Source organism: Pinus tabuliformis, chromosome 9 (genome assembly GCF_031772625.1).
Source record: "Pinus tabuliformis cultivar Carrire ecotype Pingquan chromosome 9, CPIR1, whole genome shotgun sequence".
NCBI classification, from domain to species: domain Eukaryota; kingdom Viridiplantae; phylum Streptophyta; class Pinopsida; order Pinales; family Pinaceae; genus Pinus; species Pinus tabuliformis.
In genome coordinates, this window is record NC_142307.1 from 1,874,848,993 (window position 1) to 1,874,876,160 (window position 27,168).

At 37.9% G+C, this 27,168-nt stretch overlaps 1 protein-coding gene across 2 annotated transcripts; it reads right to left on the reverse strand.

The window, feature by feature from the left end:
• Positions 1-273: 273 nt before the first annotated feature.
• On the reverse strand, positions 274-27,168 carry LOC149156374 (wax ester synthase/diacylglycerol acyltransferase 11-like). 2 transcript variants are annotated; one of them, XR_016263312.1, is made up of 7 exons: positions 26,844-27,168; positions 26,093-26,722; positions 2,327-2,399; positions 1,949-2,088; positions 1,617-1,832; positions 1,347-1,509; positions 274-732 (listed from the first exon to the last, which is right to left on the reverse strand). XR_016263312.1 is itself a non-coding variant. In XM_089443619.1 (7 exons), exons 1-7 carry the CDS (start codon positions 27,087-27,089, stop codon positions 634-636), a joined length of 1,578 nt encoding a protein of 525 aa, XP_089299745.1. In that variant the 5' UTR covers positions 27,090-27,168; the 3' UTR covers positions 274-633. The 2 variants fall into 2 exon arrangements, 1 of the variants encoding a protein (XP_089299745.1); XM_089443619.1 differs by having other exon boundaries at positions 1,347-1,520.

Consider the following 27,168-nt stretch of genomic DNA (forward strand, 5'->3'; position numbering starts at 1 on the left):
GTGAAAACTTCTTTTAAAGTGCAAAATATAACTTGTAACATATTCATTTTGTTTTCTATTATAGCCTACATTGATCATTTGGAGAATATTTTATTTTTATTTTAAGAAGATACATGTCAATTTGATTTTTCATTTAGATAATATTTTATTTCTATTTTAAGAGGATACATGTCAACATACTTGCACATCACCATCACATTGGTTTGCAGAATAAGCCACTTGGCTCAATAAAATAATATAACTTGTAATACAAATGTATAATCTTCATAACCATTTAATCGCCAAAATATCCCAATTTTACCATTTTGAAGTTATTTCGCCAAAATATTCCAATTTTATGATTTTGAAGTTATTTCTACAGAGAAAAATAAATTATAACTGCATGACAACCTTTAATTGCATGACTCCCCTTACTAATCGAATTACCTTGGCTGCTAAAATAATATCAACCATGTTACGTGATCCTTTGTCACCAACACTAACAGAACGAACGTTATAGACAAACCATCTGGAGTTTAATAAACCCGTTCTGGCACACTCGTTACCACACATTATATGAGCAGGGTACCACTTTCTAACATATCAGGACTTATTGACGAATGGAAGACTCCTTCATCTCGTTAAAAGCTTCCGTCAAACACTTGGACAGCATCTTCGGATCGACATAACCACCTTGAACCTTATTTGCATCGCAACGGTGCCCATATAGCTCAGAATATAAACAGCCACCGGCTGCAAGGACAGAGATATTCCATATTACTAACAAAAAAAACTATCTTTGATGGTCAAATTGTTAAATTAGACATTCTTATGGCAGAATTTGGAATATTGTCCGTTGTATATTTTGGAATAGTTTAGAGACCTAGAAAATTCTGATTTTATTTATATTTATTAAAATTTTAAAATATTTCAAAATTTATAATTTTATTAGATTTTGTATCATTACCAAATTACACTATGTAGGTTGAATAGTTAATATTTAATTTATTAATTATATTTAATAGGATGACTAAAATTGGAAAATTTTAAAGGTTAATATTCGCCAGTGGCTTAATTTTCCATGATTAAAATTAAAAAAATTTAGGGATTAATATTAAAATGAGTTAATTTTCCATGATTTTTCAAAAAAAAATCACCAATTTATATTTTTGAGTAGCCTAAATTTTACAATACAATAAAAATCACTAAAATTATATCAACCATATTTATTTATAGTTAAATTTTAAATATTTTTATAAAAATATCAATAAATATTTTATAATTCTCATATTAGACTAGCCAAAATTTATAAACTTTACCCTTCAGAGAATTAGGATGAACATCGAGAAAAAATAGTGTGTACTCACTGGAAGTCCTTGTCCACCGGATACAAAAACTTGAAGTCCTTGTCCACCCGATACAAAAAAGGAAAATGTTTTAATTGGATTTCCGCCGATGGCTACCTTCTCAACAGGGCCAACCATATTTGATATCCCCAGCGTTGCGCTGGCCATTGTTTTGAAAACATACCTAGAAAATCCCTGCACCATTTGGATATGAGATTATGGAACATTGCTGATAACACTTTTTGGATTAAACATTTATACACAAATTAATTGTAGGTTAGACGTCCAGACCCGTGGTCCTTTCAGCCTTGCTACGTATCTCAAAAATCTGCGTCCGATTAAACCTGAAGTCATTTTTCGCCTATCTAACGTACATTTTGCCCTTTTCACAAACTCCAGAGGATCATTCTCCACCTTCCCTACGGAAAATGGTATCCGCACGGGCAAATAAAAAACCTGATTTCCCCACGCTGCCTTTGATTTTGATTTTAACATGTCCTCTATTTTCTGTACACAAATTTAATCTATTGTTTCAAACAATATCATCAAAAGCGTAAATAGCTGATAATTAAACGTCTGTCTTTCAAAACTACTGATTGATGGTTTATTTAGTGCAAAAGAACCTGTAGTCCAGGGGACGATCTCGTGTTTATTGCGCATAATGCTGTGAATCTTAAATTCTTCAACTGTTTTGCAGTAACAGGGTTCTGTGTCAGCTCATTTCCCTTTTCATAAGCATCTTCCAAACTAATCTGTTCTCCAACTGCAGCACTTTCAAAACAAGAATCAGTGAAATAAAATTCCATTTTATCGAAAAGATCTGAACTGGACTGGGACAGAATCTAAATTAACGACTACCAGGATTATTGTTTCTAAGGTGTATAATTAGCGAGGGACATGGAAAAAATGCGGGCATTCTTAATTTCGTTACAATGGCTAGACTCCAGTATGAAAGGGCAATTAAGTAAAACATAAACCAATGGCTTGTCTGGCTTGCATACCAGCTAACAGGTGAATCTGCAAGTAGCGTTGCATGCCGTATAAAATTATGCCCGTCAGCACATCGTTCAGAGTCTGTAAAGCAAGTCAGAATTCAAAAATTAATTGCACCACGAGTATTTGAGGACAATCGAGGTGGATGAGCAATGACTTTAGGCCAAATTGATCGGAAAGTAACGTCCCCTCTATATATTCAAAAAAAAAATAGAGTGTTGGGTATTTTTAATGGAGAAAATACCAAAACCAAATAAAATTCACTACAGAGACAGTTCTCTGTTTCCTCTGTCCAGGATCTTTTGCAGAGAACCTCTTTAAAACCAAATTAACTCAGAAGAGACCATTGCAACACCATAAAGCATTTCTATTGATTAAAACAAAAGACTGTTACATATTTCATCCTCTGTGCAGAGAGGAATTTACAAAACAAACTCGATCTCTCTTTTACAAAAATGATTTTTACACTGCTGTGTAAAATCTTCATTCACATTTACTACTGTAAAAGAGCATTTACATTTACTGTTGTAAGAATAGAAATTCCTTACATGAAAACTTACTTTTACTGCTGTAAAAGAAAATCTTATATTTTCATTATATTCATAATGCCGGAGAATACATTTCAATCACAAAAAAAACTTCTTTCATCATTTTCACGCTTCTGCGCTTGATGCATTACATATCCACCAATTAACCCCAGCTCTGTTTTTTTTCATGGCACTGCTGTGCTCTATTTTTTTTCATTTCACTTTACGCACAAAATGAACACAAAATTACATATATCAAAAAAAACAAAAACTTAATCACACGTTGACTTGCCCATACCTATCTTAATTTCCCCATACTTACGTGCAACCAAAATTAAATAAAAAAAAGGACTTACCCATACCTCCGTAAGTAATAAAAACATTAAAATTTAAAATTTCTACCTAAAACTATGACTATGCATTAAATGCATTAATTAGAAGCCGACGGTAAGAGTAAGATTAACGTTCTGGCAGGTTGGAGTGAGTCCACATGTGTTGACCCGATCGGACGCAATTCGCACACCAACCTCACACAACTCAAACGAACTTTACTGTCCGGGGAAAGTGGTTTTTGGGTGCTCGTACATGGGACGCGTGTCTCATGCTGAATGTGTTCGGAGGGCTCCAAGGAAAAACAGCCTTTGCCAAAAGGCGGTGCGAACAAGATAGGTGGTTTTGTTTGGTGGTTTTCGGCTGCGTTGAAATTACACATTTAACACTCCCCTTTAATTTCAACAGCTGGGCATTCGGTCATACCCAGACACTTCCTCAAAAATTCAAAGCTTTTCTGATCCATCGGCTTTGTCAAGATGTCCGCAACCTGTTCCTGGGTCCTGCAATGTTCTAGGACAATTTCTCCATTGTTCACTAACTCTCTGATGTAGTGAAACCTTGTGTCGATGTGTTTCGTTCTCTTATGAAACACTGAATTCTTTGACAAAGCAATAGCTGAGCTATTGTCACAAAAGACCACTGTCGCTTTTGCCTGCTCCTGGCCTAAGCTTCTCAACATCCTTCTCATCCAAACTGCTTGACATGCTGCTGCTGTAGCTGCCACATATTCTGCCTCTGCTGTAGACAATGCTACAATGGATTGCTTCTTGGAAGCCCATGAAATGGCTCCTGAACCCATGTTAAAAACATAACCGGAAGTGCTCTTCCGATCATCTACACTTCCAGCCCAATCGCTATCTGTGTACCCAACCAAATCTGAATGTTCTGAGGCATGATATAAAATTCCAAACATTTTGGTACCTTTCACATACCTCAAAATTCTCTTTGCTGCCTGCCAATGTGCCTCCTTTGGCCTCTCCATGAACCTGGAAATCAAACTAACAGCATACATTAAATCAGGCCTAGTTGCTGTTAAATACATAAGGCTGCCCACAATGCTTTTATACAAGCTAGGATCAAAATCCTTGCTGCTGTCCTCTCTGCTGAGCTTTAATCCCATCACTGTGGGAGTGATTGCTGCCTTGCATTTTTCCATCTTAAATCTGCCCAAAACTTGATTTACATATCTTGCTTGAGATATAAAAATTCCTTTTTCATTTTGATCTACTTCTATGCCTAAGAAGTATCTTAACAACCCCATGTCAGTCATTTCAAATTCATTCTTCATGACTGATTTAAAATTCTCAATGAGATAAATATCATTTCCAGTGAAAATAACATCATCTACATACAAGACAACAATTAAAATTTTACCATCCTTTTCCTTGATGTAGACTGTGGGTTCTCCTTCACATTTGTCAAATTCATTATCCAAGAGATATGAATCTATCCGGCTGTACCATGCTCTTGGCGCTTGCTTCAGCCCATAAAGAGCTTTCTTTAATTTGCACACTTTGTGCTCTTCACCTTTCTTCTCATAGCCAAGAGGTTGTTCCACATAAACCTCTTCCATTAACACTCCATTTAGGAATGCTGATTTCACATCCATTTGGTAGACTTTCCATTTGTTTTGAGCTGCTATGGACAGCACTGCTCTCACGGTTTCCATTCTTGCAACCGGGGCGAAAGTCTCCTCATAATCTCTCCCATACTGCTGCTTGTAGCCTTTGACAACCAGCCTTGCTTTATGCCTTTCAATCTTGCCTTCAGCATTGCTCTTGGTCTTGTAGACCCATTTCACACAAATGACTTCTTTGCCTTTTGGTAGCTCAACCAAATCCCATGTTTTGTTTCTCTCTATGGCATTCATCTCTTCATCCATAGCTTCTATCCATTTCCTATCTTTAATAGCTTCTTCAAAATGAATAGGATCATCAACATGACAAAACAAGGCAAATAAGGAATTCATTCCTTCATCATAAATGTCACTTAGATTTCTAAACTTCTTACCTCTTTCACTTGGTGTGCAAGTGCTTGAAGATGCACTTGAATTTTCTCCTTGTGGTGTGCTTGGAGAAGCACTCTCATTGATCCTCAATGGTGTACCTTGCTGTCCTTGTGTTGGTGCTGCTGTTTGGGGATTCATTTCAGCCACCTCCTCTTCATCTTCATCATGAGACAAACAGTTTTTAATGTTCACCGTTTTCTCTATGCTTCCATCCCAAGCTTCCTCCTCAATGAATTGAACATCCCTGCTGACAAAGAACTTCTTGGTAGATGGAATGTACAGCCTGTAGGCTTTGGATTCATCACTGTATCCAATGAAGATGCATTTCTCCCCTTTGCTGTCCAACTTCCTCCTTAGCTGATCTGGAATGTGTGCATAGGCCACACACCCAAAAACTCTCATGTGGGTGACTCCTTGCTTTCTCCCACTCCATGCCTCTTCTGGCACTTTGTTCATGACTGCCTTTGTAGGACACCTGTTCAAAATATAAACTGCACAATGTACAGCTTCAGCCCAATACTCATTTGGCAAATGCTTTGCCTTCAACATGCTCCTTGCCATCTCCATGATGGTCCTGTTCTTCCTTTCAGCAACTCCATTTTGCTGTGAGGTGTATCGAGTTGTAAACTGTTTATGTATTCCATTTTCTCTACAAAACTTTAGGAATTCATTTGAGATATACTCACCTCCTCTATCAGTTCTCAATACTTTTATGTGCAGCCCGCTTTGGTTCTCCACAAGTGCTTTGAAGTTTTGGAATTTCTCAAAGACTTCACTTTTGTTCTTGAGGAAATATATCCAAGTCCTTCTTGTAAAATCATCAATGAATGTCAAGAAATATAGGCTGCCAGCTAATGATGGAGCTTGCATTGGTCCACACAAATCTGAGTGGATAATCTCTAAGGGTGCCTTTGCCCTTATACTTTTCCCTGATGGAAAACTCTCTCTATGTTGTTTGCCCAATATACAACCTTCACAAAGGCTGTCCGGCTTTTCTATCAACGGTAATCCCTTTACCATTCCTTTTCTGCTCAATAAGTTTAGACCTCCAAAATTTAGATGCCCGAATCTCAAGCGCCATAACCAGTTCTCATCCTTTGGCACGCTTTGGAAGGCCTCTTGGGTGACTGCTGCCATTTCCTTCTTGTTCTTCAAGTCTGCCCGGATCCGGAGAGGGAACATCCTGTTCCTTGTCATTTTTACCTCAGCAATGCATCTTTTGCTGGGTGGTATATCCATGATGGTGCACACATCATTTACAAAATAAACATTGTAACCCTTTTGGATAAGCTGTCCAACACTCAAGAGGTTACATCTCATTCCGGGGACATAGTATACATCTGCTATGGTTTTCCTTTCTCCTTGTTTTGAAAATATTTTTACCTCCCCTTTTCCCATAACAGACACTTTACTATCAGTTCCTAGTGTGACCTCTGATTTCAAATTCTGATTTAACGCTGAGAAGAGGGCTATATTCCCTGTCATATGGTTGCTGCAACCTGAGTCTAAAAACCAAATGTCTTCACTATGTGTTTCAGCCATGTTACAAGCTAACAGGACATTTTCTTGACTGTTGTTTTCTCTTGTAACATTTGCATTTTGTCTGTTGTTCATATCATGTTGTTTCTTTCTACAATCACTAGCATAATGTCCATACTTTTTGCAATAATAGCATTGAACATTAGACTTATCATACCTTTGTCCTTGAGCCTGATACTGATCTCTTTGCTGACTGCTGCCTTGACCTTGGTTCTGATTTGTATTGTTGCCTCTTCCTTGTGCATTTGCTGGGCTGTTCCTTCCTCCTCTGTTCTGGCTTCTTCCTCTTCCTCTTTTGCTTCCTTTGCCTTGACCTCTTCCTCTTCCAAAGGACATCTGGGTCTTGAAGGCTTGCTCAAGAGATGAGTTTTCATTCCTACTCAACCTCTGCTCATGAGTCATCAGTGATGCATGTAGCTCATCAACTGAATATTTTGAGAGATCCTTTGTCTCTTCAATGGTGGTGACTATGGCATCAAACCTTGAGGGTAAGACCCTCAATATTTTCTCCACTATTCTTCTATCTTCAATTGTTTCTCCATGAGTTCTCATTTGTGTGATTACACCAATCACATGAGTGAAGAATGATTCAATGTTGTCTGACTCCTTCATGTTCAAGTTTTCAAAATCCTTTCTCAGCATTTGCAATTTTGCTGTCTTCACTCTCTCCATGCCTTGATAGGCTGTCTTGAGAGTTTGCCATGCATTGTGTGATGTTGTAGCTGCTGCTATCCTTGGGAATATACTCTGGTCCACTGCTTGATACAACAAGACAATGGCCTTTGCATCCTTCTTCCTGTTGAGTTTCAGTTGATCCTTCTCTCCCTGAGTTAATGCATTGAACTCAGTTTCATCTGCTGGTTCCTCAAACCCATATTCTACTAGTTCCCATATATCTTGAGAGATGAACAAAGCTCTCATGGTTATAGACCAGTAGTCATAGTTCTTCCCATTAAAGTGTGGGAGCTGGGTGTTGAACATACCCATGCTTGTGCTTGCCATTCCTTGCATCTTGAACTATGGTTTTAAATCCTTGACTGTGGTTTTTTTTAAAAAAAACTGACAGTCTTCAGCAATAACAAGAGAAATGCTTTTGGGGAATACCTGAATCCTTCGCTGTCTGTGTCTTCTGTCTGCCTGAGAGATCTTGCTGCAGCAACAACCTTCTCCCTTCAGCTTCTTTAACTTCTTTAAAGAGCCTAAGCCTTGCTCTGATACCACTGTTGGGTATTTTTAATGGAGAAAATACCAAAACCAAATAAAATTCACTACAGAGACAGTTCTCTGTTTCCTCTGTCCAGGATCTTTTGCAGAGAACCTCTTTAAAACCAAATTAACTCAGAAGAGACCATTGCAACACCATAAAGCATTTCTATTGATTAAAACAAAAGACTGTTACATATTTCATCCTCTGTGCAGAGAGGAATTTACAAAACAAACTCGATCTCTCTTTTACAAAAATGATTTTTACACTGCTGTGTAAAATCTACATTCACATTTACTACTGTAAAAGAACATTTACATTTACTGTTGTAAGAATAGAAATTCCTTACATGAAAACTTACTTTTACTGCTGTAAAAGAAAATCTTATATTTTCATTATATTCATAATGCCGGAGAATACATTTCAATCACAAAAAAAACTTCTTTCATCCTTTTCACGCTTCTGCGCTTGATGCATTACATATCCACCAATTAACCCCAGCTCAGTTTTTTTTCATGGCACTGCTGTGCTCTATTTTTTTTCATTTCACTTTTCGCACAAGATGAACACAAAATTACATATATCAAAAAAAACAAAAACTTAATCACACGTTGACTTGCCCATACCTATCTTAATTTCCCCATACTTACGTGCAACCAAAATTAAATAAAAAAAAGGACTTACCCATACCTCCGTAAGTAATAAAAACATTAAAATTTAAAATTTCTACCTAAAACTATGACTATGCATTAAATGCATTAATTAGAAGCCACGGTAAGAGTAAGATTAACGTTCTGGCAGGTTGGAGTGAGTCCACATGTGTTGACCCGATCGGACGCAATTCGCACACCAACCTCACACAACTCAAACGAACTTTACTGTCCGGGGAAAGTGGTTTTTGGGTGCTCGTACATGGGACGCGTGTCTCATGCTGAATGTGTTCGGAGGGCTCCAAGGAAAAACAGCCTTTGCCAAAAGGCGGTGCGAACAAGATAGGTGGTTTTGTTTGGTGGTTTTCGGCTGCGTTGAAATTACACATTTAACATAGAGACCACTACACAAACTATTAGTACTAAGTATTAGTATTGTATAACCAATTGAAATAACGGATAATAAGCTTAATTTTATGTTTTAAAATAATATAAATTAACAATTATTTTTATTTTATTTAATCAAATGTAAAAAAAAAAATTTTTGAATTTTTTTTAAGAGAATGATTTTTATTTTTTTTAAATAGAAATGAAAATAGTTTAGTGGTCTTGGATAGACACTCTGTTAAGACACTCTTTGATGCAAAGTTATTGCTTCAATTCCCCCATATAAAATATTATATTGGACATGATGAAGATGTGAACCTGCCAAACTTAAAAGAAAAAATAGAAAGGAGAATAAGTAGGATACACCAGATTTATGGAGACTTAAACCCAGGTAATTGTGGAAACAAATTCACCATCATTATTGTAATTTTATATTTATATCTATTTACATGTAAATAAAATAAAATAATTATTTTTATTTTATTTAAATCTTTAAAAAATAAAACCCAGTGCAGTGATAAATAATTTTAATGGGTAATTTAGTTGGTTAAACCACTGCCAAATTTATAGTCTTCACTTGGTTTAACTTAGTCAAATCTTTAACACTTTGTCATAAGGTGTGGGTTCAATTCTCCTTGGATGCATCAGAATTAAGCTCCTATAATAACTTAGGTTCAATTCTCTTTGGATACATAACACACAGGTAAATAATTACATCTGTCCTCTTTGTAGATGGTTACCTAGTCCCTCCACCGAAGGGATCTTCCCCAACTGGACTGCTTACAAACAGCAATCAGCGCAATGAAATTTTATTAAGGTGAAAATGAAAGAGTGAACTAATGACTAAGAGGTCTATTGTTTTAAACGAAACAATTAGCTGTGAGGGACATAGAATGAATGCATTTATACTCAACCATGAAGAGGTAATAAAGAAGTCGAATGGTAATATTTAAAAAGGGATTGTTCGTTCTCTGGTGAGACAATTTTCGTAATTTTAATTATAATTTTAAATACAAAATGAAGTTAATATCTTAAAAAACCGAAAACTTAAATCTTATAGATATAGATATAACTGAGAAGTACAATTCTAATAAGTCATGAAGATATACCAATGGCCTCGCTAGCTTGCATAGCTGCTGACAAGTGAATATGCAAGTATGTCTAGTTAATAACTAAACAGACGATGTGTTGTGATTGGTTATGTATGACTGTCAGATGTTGTTGCTGGTGGTGTATAGAGAGTCATATCCTTAACCAATTTAAATTTAACAACGTTTTAACCATACAGTATTCAATATCGTATAGCAGCACACACAGCCGGCCACTGGTGGTGTGTGGAGAGCCATATCCTTAACCTATTTAAATCTAACAACCTGTAAAACATTCACAATATTCAATGCTGTAGAGCAGGATACACACTCGGCTATGCAAGGCTATGATTATACACCCACTTACACACCATTGATTTATATGGCCAGTAATTTATAGACCATGGTATTTGTCACCTATTCAAATCCAAGGACGGTATAATATCGTTAAAATCTAAGCAGTATGAAATTATTCCTGTCAGGACATCGTTCACAATTTGTGAAGCAAGTCAACACTCCATAACTAACTGTACAACGAGTAGACGGTCACAGTCGAGATGGATTTTTATTTGATATTTAGTAGGTTGAGTATATATTTTTATAAACTAAATAATATATTTATATGTAAAATTTTAATATTTTTTATTAATTATAATATTAAAATTAAGTGTTTATTGTTTTTTAATTTGTATTGATAAGTCCGAATCTTCCCTATTCCCCAACCGACCCAGTCACTATTTGCAAACCACTGGCATTGTCTGCATCTTCATGCCTTCTTTGTTCTGCAAATCCATTCCTCTTACTCAATGCATGCTCCTTCGCTCTGATGCCAACACACTCAATCGTTGTGTCACCTGCACGCTCACTGCTCTTGTTGCCCGCGAGGCCATTCCCTATACTATATACAAGTCCAGGCCCTCTGGTTCAATGATCCGGGAACGTAGATTCCCTTGCTATGGTGGCCTGTAATAATCTTTACATTAAAATTCGCCAAATGCATACGGGAATATCATGAAGGGTTTGAGTCATTAACCAAAAATAAATAAATTATTTAACAGGTTTCTTTTGTTATGCCAATAACCATGCCCAGAACAAATAAATGGAACCTAGCCACAAATCACATATATAATTATATTAATTCTCGGCCCAAGGCGTTTACAAATTTACCCATGTTTACCACCGATTCGCTGCCGGTCATACATATACATCTCACCGATTACACAAGGGATGAGTTCATTGTTTATGCGGCGTTGGCTCCTTTACAGGTTGAAGGTGGCAGAGTCCCCACAATGAGGTTGCCGCAACAACGATATACAGTCAGCTGCTTGGCGTCGGAGGCCTGGGAAATCAATGGCCTTTCGACCCTGCCTCTGTTGTGAAGATCTCCGACACTCGGCACCCAATGACCTTTCGGCCCTGTCTCTGTTGTGAAGATCTCCGACCCCAGGAACCCACGCTCTCGCTCACCGGATTTTGACCCTGATGCTTCAATGACCCCCGATAAGCGTAACTACTCTCCTATGTTGGCGGTGGTGAACGATGCCTGTCGGCTCCACAATTTGATACTGTGGAGTCGCCCTCGGCCTCCGAATTCGTCTTCAGCGCTCTTTCTGCCTCGGCGTAGTGGTCCTGGGTCCTCCAGTGCGCTCTTGTACAGTGGAGAATTGGCCGGATCTGTGGCTGCTGCCCAACCGCTTCTTCCCACGATAACTTGGTCGACGACGACCCTTTTTCTACTGCGTGACCCGTGCATCAGCTGTCAGCAAATCAGTGACCTGGCCATGTAATAACGCTGAGACACTCGAATAATGAATGGTAGGACCGAACCTGAGAATTGGGCGTCTTCCTCGCCTTGTGGTCTCTCGGCCCGGCTTCTGCACCATGAAAGAATCAAGGGGACGATTTGTACTTATAATGAATGAAATCAGTGCTCAAAGAAACAATAAATACAAATAAAATTGAGCCAACTAGGGTGATTTCAGGAACCAGGGAAGTTGGGTTGCCAACTAGGGTGAGAATAATTCCCACTTAAGCTTGGTTGAGGATCTCACCTGAAATCCTCACTTGAAAAATCCCCTGAGCTTTCTAAATGCCAAAGAAAAAGATTCAAATTCCATATCTGCTATTTGAAAGAAACCACAAAACCATTGGCAAATACCTTGGTTGACAATTACCTGGGCCAAAACCATGTGCTCTATGTCCCTTACTATGTATTTATTTACTTGGTCCAACTCGATCAATTGGTTGTCCCCCTACCTGAAATTGCTTGCCCTCAAGTAATTTCAATGACAAATGCTGCAATATGTGCTCTCCTTTCCAAGTGGTGTCTTCGACGGGAAGATCTTTCTAGCATACCAAATACTCACTGACGGTCCTACTCTGAAGCATACTTTCTTGGACCTCCAACACCTCCTCTGGAATTAGTTGAAGATATCCCTCCTCATCTAATGGGGGTAAATTAGGTGATGATTTGACGTTCTGCCCTACCGCCTTCTTCAAACAAGAAACATGAAATATGTTATGAATTCTTCTCTCTGTCGGAAGCTCCAATTCATATGTAGCTTCTCCTATTTTTCGGATAACTCGATAGGGCCCGTAGAACTGTGGCTTTAACTTTTTTACTATTTTCTGCTTCAAGGTAGATTGTGTGTACGTTTGTAGCCAGAGGTAAATTATATCTCCTACTTTGAAACTCCTTTCTAGCCTTTGTCAATCTCCATATAACTTTTTTTGATTCTTAGTTGTCTGTAGGTTATCTTTGAGTGCCCGGAGAATATCCTAGCATCCCCAGATCCAATCCTTTGGTAATGGTGCCCTTATATCTCCAAATGTTGCGTCTGCGAAAGTAAGTGCCTCATATCCATATAAGGCTCAAAAAGGTGGCTTCCCCATGGACATGTGATAAGTGGTGTTATAGCAATATTCTCCTAAATAAAACAACTTGGGCCATGCTCTTTGTTTCCCTATGACATAGTTTCATAAGTAACCTTCCACCCATTTATTTACTTCTTTTGTTTGTCCATATGTCTACCAGTGGTAACTTGTACTAGGAGTAAGTTTTGTGCAAGCTAGATTGAATAACTCTTGCCAGAATGCTCCCATGAACCTGCTATCACGATCACTCACAATGGTTTTGGGAAAAACATATAGACGAAATACTCCTGGGAAAAATATTTCTGTTATTTGATATGTACATCTTCTGCAAGAAAATGCAAAGAAGTGGGCATATTTGGTCAAACGATCTAGCACCACAAAGATACAATATTTTCCTTAGGATGATGGTAGCCCTGTAATGAAATTCATGGAGACACTCTCCCATTTTTGTTCCAAAATGGGCAACGATTGTAACAAACTTGTCAGGTGTCTATGTTCAACCTTATTTCTCTATCACATACCACATTCCTAAACATATTTGGTAATGTCCCTCTTGAGTCCCTTCCATGTCAACCTCTCCCTAATGGTCCTGTAAGTCTTTAGAAATCTCGGATGTCCTACTGCAGTGGAGTTGTGAGTTGCTTGTATGATCTTCATCTTTGGTTGGTACTCAGGTACTAGATAGATTCGATCCTTATAATAGATAATGTCATTGAAAAATCTATATCGGTTCTCTGATGATTGTCCATCAAGAATCTCACAGGCTGACTGGTTCTTTGAATATTCCACTAAAAGATGGGACTTCCAGTCTTCTGCAATGTCTATGAGGGAGAAGGCAGGTGGTCTCATGGACAAAACATCTGTCACTGCATTGTTTTTGCCTCTGACTTATTCGATCTCGAAGTCATAGGCTTGAATATTGCTAACCCATTTTTGTTGCCTCTCGTTCAATCTTGTCTGATCTAGGAAGTACCTCAGACTATTATGATCAATTTTGACCTTGAACCTCTTGCCTACTAGATATGGCTGAAATTTGGCGAGTGCATGCATAATTGCCAACATTTCTTTGTCATAAATGGAATAAGAGCACTCATTATCCTAGAGTTCCCTACTATCAAAAGCAATCAGATGATGATTATGTGTTAAAACAACCACAATTCTCTCCCGAGAAGCATCACATTCCAATACGAATGGTTGGGAGAAGTCCGGCAAGGCTAGAAATGTGAATGAAACCATCACTTCCTTCATTCAATCAAATGTCTCCTATGTTGTCTTTGTACATACAAAGGCTCCCCTTTTTGTCAGGTTAGTAAGAGGTGTTGCCAGCTATGAATATCCCTTAACAAATCTTCTATAATAAGTACAAATACCCAAGAAGCTCCTTAATTCTGTTACATTTTTGGGAGTGGGCCAATTGAGAATGGCTTCAATCTTCTACCAGTGCACTTTGACGCCTTGGCCTCTAATGAGGTGACAGAGATATAACATTTTTTTCAAGCCAAACTAACATTTGGATATCTTGGCATAGAATTGTCGTGCCTCTAGTATCCCAAAACCTTGTCCAAATGTTGTAGATGCTCCTCCCATGTTCAACTATAAATCAGGATGTCATCAAAGAAGACTAACAAAAATTTTCATAGATGCTTGTAAAACACATGGTTCATTCATCACTGAAATGTTGCAAGGGTGTTGGTCAATCTAAAAGGCATCATTAGGAATTCATAATGTCCATAGTGGCATTTGAAAGTTTTCTTTGGAATATCCTCATCTCGAACTCTGATCTGGTGATAACCCGAGTAGAGGTTAATCTTTGATAAGTACTTGCCCCCCTTTATCTCATCCATCATCTAGTCGATCATAGGGATAGGATACCGATTTTTTATGGTCTTTTTGTTTAGCACTCGATAGTATATGCACATCCTTTCAATGATGTGCTCAAATCCCCTATCTGGTGGTCGTCCTAGTGGTATATCTCCAAAAACCTTATGGTGTTTTTGCAACAATGCCATGATGTCAAGGGGATACTCCTTATGTTGTTTTGTTGGTTTCTTCTCCATGATTCGACACTCCGCAACCCATCATATATACCCATGTCAAAGATCTACCTCCATCTTGTTAGATGTCACAATCTTCAGCGGGTATGCATTAGTTCTCCTTAACATCACCTTCTTACCATCTGGACCTGTAAATGCAAATTTCAAGTCTTGATAGTTCACTGTATGAGTCCCAATTGAATATATCCATTGAACCCCTAGCACTACATGGGAGTCTGGACAATCCACAATGAAAAAGTCATTTGTAACTGTATAGTTCCCCATTGTTAGACTCATATTAGGGACTATTTTAGTGCATGACATGTGATTCGCTCCTTCTTCCCATGAATCAAAATTATAAATCCTCTGAATTCTTCAGTTGTCAATCCTCTTCTAGCTACAAATTTTACATCATTGAAATTGTGGGAGGAACCACCATCAATCAACACGGTCACCTTTTGTCCTTGTATGGTGCCCCTAACCCAAAGAGTGCAGTTTCTTGGGACCCCTGTAAGATGAGAAATAACCCCTTCTTGAATCTCCTCCTATATTTCCCTTATACCTTGTGAATCTCCTTGATCTGTCTCTAGTTGCTCTTCTTCATCTCTGCTCTTAGAAAATACTTCAATATAATGTGCCTTTCCCTTAGTACATCAATGCCCTGGTGCCCAAGGTTCATGATAAGAGAAGCATAGCCTTCTCCTCCTAATATCTTTCCTAGTTTCATCGTCCAACTTGCCCTTCCCTAGCTGCTCCCTTTCCTACTGCTTGACTTCCTTTCCCCCTTTGAGGGATAGTTGGTTTGGGTAGGAATCTAGCCTTGGGTACTGCATCTTGCATATCCCTTACTCTCCTAATTGTGTCTTGCAAGGTCATGGGTTGGTAGGATCTAACCCAACCTTGCAGGGGTTCTGAAAACCCTTCTATGAACAACATGATCATCCAAACCATTCAGAGGTCGGTGACCATTAATATAAGCCTCTGGAATTTTGTGATATGTGAGTCAACACTACCTGTCTACCGTAGTTGGGCTAGCTTCCGAATGTACAGTTCAGGGCCCTTCCTGTCAAATCTCTCTATCAATATTTGCGTGAATTCTGTATAAAAGATTATGTTTACATGTCCTAGAGTGATCATCCCATGTTGCCACCATTCGTGTGCTTCTCCATCAAGATGAAGCGTGTCATATTAATGGCATCTCTCTCATGTATGGGATTAAGCTGGAAATATGTATCCAACTTTTGCACCCATGATCTTGCAGAACACTTTGTTGATCCATCAAAGTAAGGAAGAGTTACTTTCCCCACAGCCTTTTGTAGACTTGGGTTTGACTGAAGATCCCCATATACTATTGCCTTCTTTTGTTGTTTGCTCCTCATGAAATAATATCCATTGACGGTTAAAGTTTCTTTCATGTTGGGGAGGAACGCATCATATTCCTTCATCCAAGCTGTAACTGTCTCCGCAATTGGTGAAGGAGAGTCTTGCTCCCTGGAGGGATCATCCAAGAATGGAGGCATAGTTGGTCTGTTGAATGGGATGCTTCAAAGGTTGGCATGTTCATGTGATGGACCCCCCACCTGAATGGGGGCCACCTTCCCCGTTATTGCTTTGCAACTTAAGTTGCCCGATCTGCAATTTGAGAAGTTCCAAAATCGTGTCTTGAGTGGCGACAATCTTTTGTAGTGCATCTTCAAGCTGGTACTTTTGTGATCACCCATGAGGTCATGTAACACTTCTGACTCTCCATGGTCATTAGTGTTGATCTCTTTGTTTTCCATCCTTGACTTTTAACCTTTCTCTCTTTCCAATTGATAGCAATCCCTTTTTGGGTTTTTTTTCTTGGCATCCCACAACTGGCCAAGAATGTGGATCTGATACCACTGTAATAATAGTTACGTTAAAATTCACCAAACACATACGGGAATATTATGAAGGGTTTGGGTCATTACCCAAAAGAAAACACATACGGGAATATTATGAAGGGTTTGGGTCATTACCCAAAAGAAACATATTTAGCAGGTTTCTTTTGTTATGCCAACAACCATGCCCAGCCCAAATAAGTGGAACCGAGCCACAAATCAGATATATAATTATATTACTTCTCAGCCGAAGGTGTTTACCAATGCTTACCATCGATTCGTTGTCGGTCATACATATATATCCCATCGATTACACAAGGGATGAGTTCATTGATTATGCCGCCTTGGCTCTTTTAGAGGTTACAGGTGGCAGATTCCCCGAAACGAGGTTTCTGCAACAACGATATACAGTCAGCTGCTCGGCGTCGTAGGCCTGGGAAATCAATGGCCTTTCAACTCTTCCTCTGTTGTGAAGATCTCTGACACCAGGAACCCACTGTCTCGCTCCCCGAATTTTGACCCTGATCCTTCAGTGACCCCCGATAGGCGTAATGACTCTCCTCTGTTGGCGGTGGGGAACGATGTCTGTCGGCTCCACAATTTGATCTTGTGCAGTCGCGCTCGGCCTCCGATTCCATCTTCAGCCCTCTTTCTCCCTCGACGTGGTGGTACTGGGTCCTCCAGTGCGCTCTTGTACAATGTAGAATTAGGCGGATCTGTGGCGGTTTCCCAACCGCTTCTTCCCACAAAAACTTGGTCGAGGACGACCCTTTTTCTAATGCGTGACCCATGCATCAGCTGTCAGCCAAACTGTGACTCGGCCATGTAATAACGTTGAGACCCTGGAATAATGAATGGTAGGACCGATCCTGAGAATTGGGCATCTTCCTCGCCTTCGTGGTCTCTCGGCCCAACTTCTGAACCGTGAAAGAATTAAGGGGTCAATTTATACTTGTAATGAATGAAATCAAATCAGTGCTCAGAGAAACAATAAATACAAATAACCTCTCTTTTCAAAGAAGAAATTGAGCCAAATAGGGTGATTTCAGGAACCACCGGAGCTGAGTTGCCAACTAGGGTGAGAATAATTCCCACTGAAGCTAGGCTGAGTATCTCACCTGAAATCTTGCTTGAGCTTTCTAAATGTGAAACAAGAATATTCAAGTCTCACCTGAAAACTCGCTTGAGCTTTCTAAATGCCAAAGAAGAAGATTCAAATTCCATTTCTGCTATCATTCTTCCTCCGCCCTCTTAAAATCTTGATGGCTTGAAAGAAACCACTGTTAAATACTTTGGTTGAGAATTACACGGGGCTCTATGCCCCTTAATTATTTATTTAGTTTTAATTAGTCCAACTGGGTCAATTGGTTGGGGATATTACAAGGCCTAGAATGCTCTGGAGCATTCCTATCCTCCTCCGCAGGCAAATCTCTTCCCTGCTCCACAACCAAGCTCGTCACTAATTGCAAACCACTTCCTGTCATCTTCATGCATTCTTTGTCCTGCAAATCCATTCTTCTTATTGGATACATGCTCCTTCCCTCTCATGCCCACACACTCAATCCTTATGTCACCTGCATGCTCACTACTCTTCTCGCCCGCGAGATCATTCCCTCTACTATCTACAAGTCCACGCCCTCTGTCTCAATGATCTGGGAATGTGGATTCGCTTGCTATGGTGGCCATGGTAAGGGAAAGCCTCCGCTCCCCTTATAGCACAACTTGGGGGCTGAATGTTTTGATCCCAACATTCCACGGTGACACTGACGATAAGTTGTTGGCCTTGAAGTTACCGAGATCCACTTCGATCACACTTGTGCCCTGAGGAAAACCCTGGGTCGTCTCCTTAAGGGCCGCGAGGAGAACATGTTGGTGACGGACGCTCCCCCTCTCAACTTGGATCACTTCATAATAAAACTCAAAGAAGCTCTCAGTGATATGGCCAACTATGTCAGCATCATCCTGCTCCTGTCATCCCTGAAAGCTTCGCCTTCGTCTTCGCCAAACACGACTGTTGACATCCCTTCCATATCAGCTACTCTTGGGGCTGACCCTCCACCCTCATCTACACCTCTTGGAGACGACCTACCATCCACGTCAAAGCATTCTGCAAAGAGTCAAAGGCGACTTCAAGACTAAAGAAAGTTCTTATCTCGACGACAGTGATTTCTTTGGCCCTGTGCCAATTAAGGAAGAAGAACCTCTGTCACAAAAGTCTCCATGAGTAAGTGTTCCAACCTCGCCTCCTTCTAGTTTTCTCTTCCTCTAGTTCATTATGACAACTGTTATGTGTTCTCCCCTCTGTTAGCCTCTATGTCACATGTTCAGCACTTTGACTTCAGCCTCTAGCCAACTATTTTAGACTTGTCTATGGCTTGAATGCCGCATTAATGTAAATATTATATATATATGTATTTTTATAAACAAAGGTTCAGATATTTGTTGCGATATATATATTTTTCATAAACAAATGTTCATATATTTGTTGCATAGAGAGGGAGATATTGTTCACTAATGTGATAAATAAAAACAATAAAAGAATATTTGGATTAACAAATTAAAAAATAATAATAAATAAATCAATGTTGATTATTGAGAATATTTTAATTTTCATTTTAATTTTACATTAATTTAATTTTATATAAATAGATAAAACATTTAAAAATAATAAAAAAATAAATTAATTTAGTTTGAATAATTTATTCCATGTTAATTGACATGTAGTATTTAAACAAAAAAATATTAATAACAAATAACAAAAAAAAATATCAAATTAAAGTCACTTCATATTGTGAAAGATTTATAATTTATTCCATGCATAATATAAAGTTTATATATATGATATTTTAAAATTATTAATAATAATAACAAGATTAATATGAGTTACAAATCAAATATTAGAAAATAAGAACTAATCTTAATCTAAGACATAAGTACAATAATACAATATTCTTCATTATTTTCAACAATCTTTCGTAATAGAGAAAGGGTTTACCAGTACTCTTAACATCTCCCTAAACATTTCAAATTTAATCCTCCCAAGGGGCTTGGTAAAAATATTTGTTGCATTATCACAAGTATTACAATATTCAATAAAAAATTCTTTAGACTAAACCTTCTCTCTAACAAAGTGAAACTGAGTATCAATATGTTTTGTGTTTTTGTGAAACACAAGATTGTTCACTAGCTTCATTGAGCTTTGGTTATCACATCTGATTATTGTAGCATCTTTTTGTTCTTCTCCAACATCATGGAGAAGTCTCCTCAACCAAATTGCCTCACACATGGCTGCACACACTGCTTGATACTCTGCTTCTGCAGAAGATAAGGATACAATACTTTGCTTCTTGCTGCTACACGCAATTACCCTGGACCTGACATTGAAAGCATATCTTGATATGGATCTTTTGTCTTCCAGGTTTCCTACCTAGTCTGAGTCTGAAAAACCTGTCAAATTAGCATCAGAAAGATTAGTGTACTTAATACCAAAATCAATGGTTCCTTGAAGGTATTTCAAGACACCTTTTGCTACCACCGACACCTTTTGTTGCCACCCACTGATTCTCAAGAGATTTTGACATGAATTGACTTAACACACTCACTGAAAATGCTAAGTGAGGTCTAGTTGTAGTCAAATGAATCAAACTCCCAACTAGTTGTCTATACAATGTGGCATCCACCTCTTTCAAATCATCTTCCATCTGAAGTTTTAGATTTTGTTGTAAAGGTGTTGAAGCAACTTTGCACTATTCCAATCTGAACTTTTTCAGTAAACCTCTGACATACTATCCTTGAGTGAGAAAAGTATGTCCAAAGTCCCTCAAAACTTCCAGACCCAAGCAATAATGTAATTCTCCTAGGTCTTTCACTTCAAAAACTTGCGACATCTACACTTTCATTTCTTTAATCAATTCATCATCATTTCCAATGATAATTAGATCATCTACATATAAAGAAATCAACACAATTTGCCCCTTTCATCAAACACAATATAAATATTTGGGTCATTTTTTCTCCTCTTATAATCATGTTGGAAGAAAAAACAATCAATTTTTCATACAATGATCTGGGTGCATGTTTTAATCCATATAATGCATTTCTTAATTTGCAGACTAAATGTTCCTGCCCCTATTTGATAAACCCTTCAAGTTGTTTAAAGTATACCTCTTCTTTTAATTCTCCATTTAAAAAAGCAGTCTTCACATCTAGTTAGTGTAGACTCCAATGTTTCTTTGTATCTAAAACTATTAACATTCTAATAGTGTTTAACTTAGCTACAAGAGCAAAGATCTCCTCATAATCAATTCCTCCTTTTTGTGAGTAACCTTAAGCTACCAACCTAGATTTATATTTGTCTCCACTGCCATCTGCTTTAAATTTAGGTTTATATAACCATTTACAACCTATAGGTTCTTTCCCTTCTGGCAGTTCAACTAAATCCTAGGTTTTTTTTTCACTATTGACTCATATTCTTCTTTCATGTCTGCCCTTCATTCATCATGTTGACTTGCTTCATTATAATTTGAGGGATCAACAATATTTAAAATACTGGTTATAAGAGCATGATCTCTATACTTTGTTGGTAATTGAGTTTGCCTACCTGATCTCCTCGGTAGTGGATTTGCCTCAAATCTGTCTTGCTCACTCCTTAGTGGACTTGGATTGTTGGATGTACTTGCATCACTTGATTCTTCTTTTTGTTATTGCTACTGTTGCTCATGGATGTCTTTAATTTCCTCATTGTTGTCTTCAATTAGCAAAGGCATGTGCCACTCCTCATAGCCTTTGTCTCTGTTCCCTTCATCAACTTGCTCATGGAATATAACATCTCTACTCGCAAACACCTTGTGAGTAGATGGATTAAACAATTTGTATGCCTTAAACTCAAAACAATACCCTACAAATATGAATTTTATGGAGTTATCATCCAATTTCTTCCTATCCTCCTTAGGAATATGTGCAAAGGATTTTGAACCAAATACTCTTAAATGACTAACTGCACGCTTAAAACCATATAAAGCCTTGAATGGATCCTCAAGATCAAGGCTCTTTGTTGGACTCCTATTCTTTAAATAGACTTCAGTATTAATAACTTCTGCCTAAAAACCATTAGATAGACCTTCTTACCTTTCAACATGCTACATGTACACTCCACTAGAGTTCTGTTCTTTCTCTCTGCAACCTCGTTTTGCTGTGGAGTGTGAGGTACTATAAACCACTGAATTATCCCATGGTCCCTGCAATATTTGATGAAGTTTCCTAGCTTGTATTCTCCCCCTTGATCTGAGTGGAGAATTTTGGTGATCTTCCTTGTCTATTTTTCAATCAAACTTCTAAACTCTTTAAAATATTCAAATGTATGACTTTTCATTCCCTAGAAAATATACCCAAGTATACCGTATGCAATCATCAACAAATAATCAAAAATAAAATTCTCCTCCTAATGATCTTGTCTATATTGGTACACATATGTGAGTGTACACAAGTTCAAGGATATCTCTCTTTATTCTATTTAAACTTGAGGGAAATTCATCCTTGTGCATCTTCCCAAGTGCACATCCTTCACAGTCAACATGTGCATTTTTTTAAAACAAGGATTCCATTAACCATACCTTGTTTTTATAGCAACAACAAGTTAGGAAGATTGATGTGTCTGAATCTTTGATGCCAAAGATTCTTTGTTGTCATCGTTGTTGAAGTGAAACCTTGGTGTGGCACGTTTGTGACATTCAAATTGTACAGACCTCCAACTCGTATTCCAGATGCAACCATTTTCTTTTTATCCAACAAATCCTTTATGACACAATAGGTTTTAAAAACCTTTACCTTTAGGTTCTGATCTACAATCATAGAGACAGAGAACAATTTCTTTTTAATTCCTGGTACATAAATCACATGTTGGATGCCTTTGATATTACCATAAGGCAATATCACTGGAATGTCTCCATACCCTTTGATCAGGTAGGCTCTGTCATCACCAATGTAGATATTAGCACCATTGTTGGTTTCTTTAAAGCTTTCAAACCAACGATTATTCCTTGTCATGTGAGTGGATGCTCCAGAATCCACAAACCAGGTTTCAGCCTCATCAATTTCACCAGAAAGAGAAGAATCAGACACAAACAATTTGAGTTCATGATTCTGGTCTTCGTCAGCAAAGTGCCCTGTATGTTTCTTATGTGTGTTTGTCTTCATCAATTCTCTTTTTATAACAATGTTTAGCAATGTGACCAAATTTACCACAAAAAAACACTTGATTCATGAATCTATTATGGTCGAAGACATACCTTGAGGTGAATTTCTTTAGGGCATACCACTGCCTTTCTCTGCTGCTCCTGGCTTCCCTCTGAAAGGATTTTTCTTCACCACAATGCGAGATTTGCATTCTGATCCTTCATATTCATCTGCATCTCTTCCTCTTGCACTAATATCCCTATCATTTCTTCGAAATTGGGAGCTTTCTCCCTTGCATTCAAGCCTCTAATAAACATCTGATAATTATCATTCATACGATTCATGGTAATCATGACAAGATCAGTGTTCACCACTTTCTCCCCTATATCGCCCAACTTGTCTCTAAGCTCTTTGATCCGAGAGATGAATGTAGTGACTGATTCATTCTCCTCCATTATAATGGAGAGAATCTTACTCTTCAGGAATAATAAATGATTTGTATTATTTATTTCATACAGATCCCTGAGATTTACCCAAATATCATTTGTGGATTTGCTCTCTTTGATGTGATGGATGATACAGTCTTTCACAGACAATTTCAGCAGCGCTTTCGCTTTGTTCTCCCTCTTCTCCCAATCTTGAATTTCTTTTGTTGTTCCACCTCCTGTTATACTCGGCTTCATTTCATCCCCATTTGCAATCACCCACGCACTTCTCCCCTCAACCAATGTCTGCAATTTGAATTTCCAACTTGAATAATTCGACCCGTCGAGCTTATTGCTCTCATTCAGGTACGCTTCTTCCATATGATTATTCATTGTGACTGGATCAATCTATGGATCTACCTCAAGATCCTCAATCTCCAACAGTCGATCTAGCCAACAACAAAAATTAGATATGCGATCTAAAAAAAAGGAAAAAAATGTACCAATGGGGAAATATCTAGGGTGATCTCCAAGAGTCGGATTCAATCTGATCCTTAACACGATCTCAACAGTGATCTCCTAAGGGATCTGTACAATCTCGACATCTACGATGTACAAAGACCCATATTTGAGTCGATCCACACGATGCACCATCCACACAACTAATCGAGAACCCGATCCACTGGGATCGATCGAGCCAATCAACCCTCCTCTACACCAGTGCCGGTTTATGGTATTGGACCACGCTACAAAAGATCAATCTAAGTTATTGGCAATCAATGCATTTTTCGACCACAATTTCCACGTTGCTGCCTTCTTTAGCGAGTGCGGGAAATAGGGCAAAAACCCTCATTGCTGCAACTTTTCATAGAGAAAAAAAAAAACTTCTCTCGCGCCACTGAGGCTCTATTTCTACCACTAAGGCCCTCGAATCCGCCACTAAGGCACTCCAGCCACTAAGGCTCTCGAATATGCCACTAAGGCCCTCGAATCTTCCACTAAGGCTCTCGAATGTGCCACTAAGGCATTCCACCCAGTAAGGCTCTCAATTCTGCTACTATGACAGTGAATTCAACCACTAAGGCACACCAACTCTGATACCGTGTTAAAATATGGGAGTTGAAACTTATAATTTGAAACTAGCAGGTCACAGGTGAGCAAGATGCGCCTAGAGACTGCCCAAGTAGAGAATGCTCAGTTCAATTAATCATAAAGTCAGAAATATATAAGTTTACATCAATTTAGGGAGATTAGAACTGACTTCTAGAAAATAACAACTAATCCTAATCTAGGACACACGTACAGAGAAACAAAGTCTCTCCAATAATACAATATTCTCCATTATTTCCAATAGAGAATGTGAATTATAAAACATAAGCTATGTACATAGTGTATCAAACAAGTGAAAATAGAAAATTTCTTATAGTTAAAATATTTTATTACTATATTAGTTCAAAATCATCATAAATCTATCTCAACTTCAGATCAACTTCAGATCTACCAAGAGTAGGAAGAATCATATCTATTTAGATGCAAATCTTTCCTCAAATTGTACACTCAAGAATAAATTTCCAACTTAAAACATTTATAAATCAAAAATTAATATAGATTAATAATACTAATTAAATTAAATAAAATTTTAAAATATATTATCATTATTTTTTAATAAAAAATTATTAAAAATTGATTTTACTAAATGTAACTCGCAAACTAAACTCTCTAAATTCAAAATCTTCGATTTTTAAGGAATATTAATGTCAGCTTAAAGATTTGACTACTTTTAAATTTAAACAAACCCACTAAATACATGTCTTCAAATATTTAGATCTATTAAAATATCTACAGTTCTATATTATCAAAGATATTTGTGTTTCCTACAAATTTTAATCTCTCCTTGAGCTGAACAACAGTTAAATACAAATCTTCCACAAATTTTTACATCTTCAAAAATATTTGTACGCCATACAAATTTGACCTCTCTTCTAACTGATCACATCAACTGAATTATCGTAATTACATATAACTACAAGGCAGAAACAGAAAACATCAGCATGTGTTTTAATTTTGATAGGATATTTCGTTAACTATTTAACACAGAATTCCGGCTATCTCTCATTTTGCTGAAGTTCATCTTCGAATTGGCTGAAATAGTAAAGTCTAGTGTAGACATAGAGAGCAGGCTAATACATCAAAATAATGCAATCCAGGAATTCTTTTGATATCCAGGAATTCTTTTGATATCTGATATTAAAAAAATTACTAAATTAAAAACAAAAAATTGGAAGATGTTGAAATAACCAAATCTAAAATCTACATTAAAAAAAAATGCAATGCTAGGAATCTGCACAAAAATTATACCATCTAAATCAGATATCTCTAATGTATTTTGAAAAACTGATAGATGTAAACCAAAATAATAATGCAATCTATGTATTCGCAGACGAATTATTACATCTAAATCTGATATATGCAATCTCAGAACTGCTGGATGTAAACAAAAATATTAATACAATCTATGTATTCGCACACGAATTATAACATCTAAATCTGATATATGCAATCCATCAAATAACTAACTGAATTTCTGTAATATTCAAAATGTTGAACAGCTAACATAATCAGAGTGTTCCTTATCCTACGCCACGGCGATATGAACAACATTATACGTACCCCTCCTACACAGTTTTTTATTTTCTTGATGTCCTCCAACTTAAATGTCGCAGAAGATAGCTCGGCAGGTATCAGTTGGTCTTCATCAGGACTTGATGCTTGTGGAATAGGCTGCAACTGGCTATCATCAATCCATCCCCGAACTCTCAGGAAAGAGCTTATAACATCAACAAGAATATACCGTCCCAAAGTCATGGTATAACATGGTCTCATGTTAAAAAGTTTAGCTGTAAACGCTGACCAACGCTCTGAACATGATGTACTGGTAGTGGAATACTTGGAACTAGGTTTGGACTCGGCTTTAGTCTTTCCATTCGCAGATGTAGGAAATGTCGGAGGGAGATGGGGATTGTCGACTCTGGTGACAACAGAGAACAGCAACGACATCAAAGAGATGCCATCTCCTAGCGAATGGTGGAACCGCATAACCATAGTGGCTCCGGTCTCGCTCGTTTTATGATTCAAGACGTGGAATTCCCACCGAGGACCTGAATGGTCAACAGGCTTGTGGGACGATTTATAGATATAGCTTTCCACCCAGGCTGGATCGACATCATCAAGAACTAAAATGTGGTCATCAATATTCATTCTCGTTTTCTGCCATCGTAATACTCCCTGACCATCCTCCTTCTGCAGATATATAACGTTATTGCAACAGATGAATTAAACGCCCACGAAATAATAATGAGATACAAGAACTGTGATTCATTAATAAAACAAATATTTGAAGACCAGAGGTTAAGGCCATTACCATTATACAAGATAAAACTGGGTTCCTTGGCAAATTGGTTTCGACAAAAGCATATAGCTGTGTAAATGTCATGGGTTGCTCCAATTCGAGAACTACATGTATGCACAGAGACGAGCTTCTGAGAGACTGGCTATATGGGCTAACCGGCTGCCCGTAGTACTCATGCCGATGCCCTGCATCTTCCCTAGATTGGTCATCTTCTTGGCTGCGCCCATTAATGAGTTTCTGCAGCTTTTTCAGGCCCATGATATGTATTGTGTATTCTGCTGACAAAATGAAACCTTATAGAGGGTAAACAGCTCACCCACAGAGCAGGTTTCAATTG

What these genes read in the sequence shown, in the direction of transcription:
- LOC149156374 (XM_089443619.1), bottom strand. Translation starts at nt 27,089, where the DNA reads ATGGGCCTGAAAAAGCTGCAGAAACTCATTAATGGGCGCAGCCAAGAA. An exon ending in CAGTTTTATCTTGTATAATG is followed by an intron (nt 26,723 to 26,843) that starts GTAATGGCCTTA and finishes ATATATCTGCAG; the next exon opens with AAGGAGGATGGTCAGGGAGT. An exon ending in GATCGTCCCCTGGACTACAG is followed by an intron (nt 1,833 to 1,948) that starts GTTCTTTTGCAC and finishes ATTTGTGTACAG; the next exon opens with AAAATAGAGGACATGTTAAA.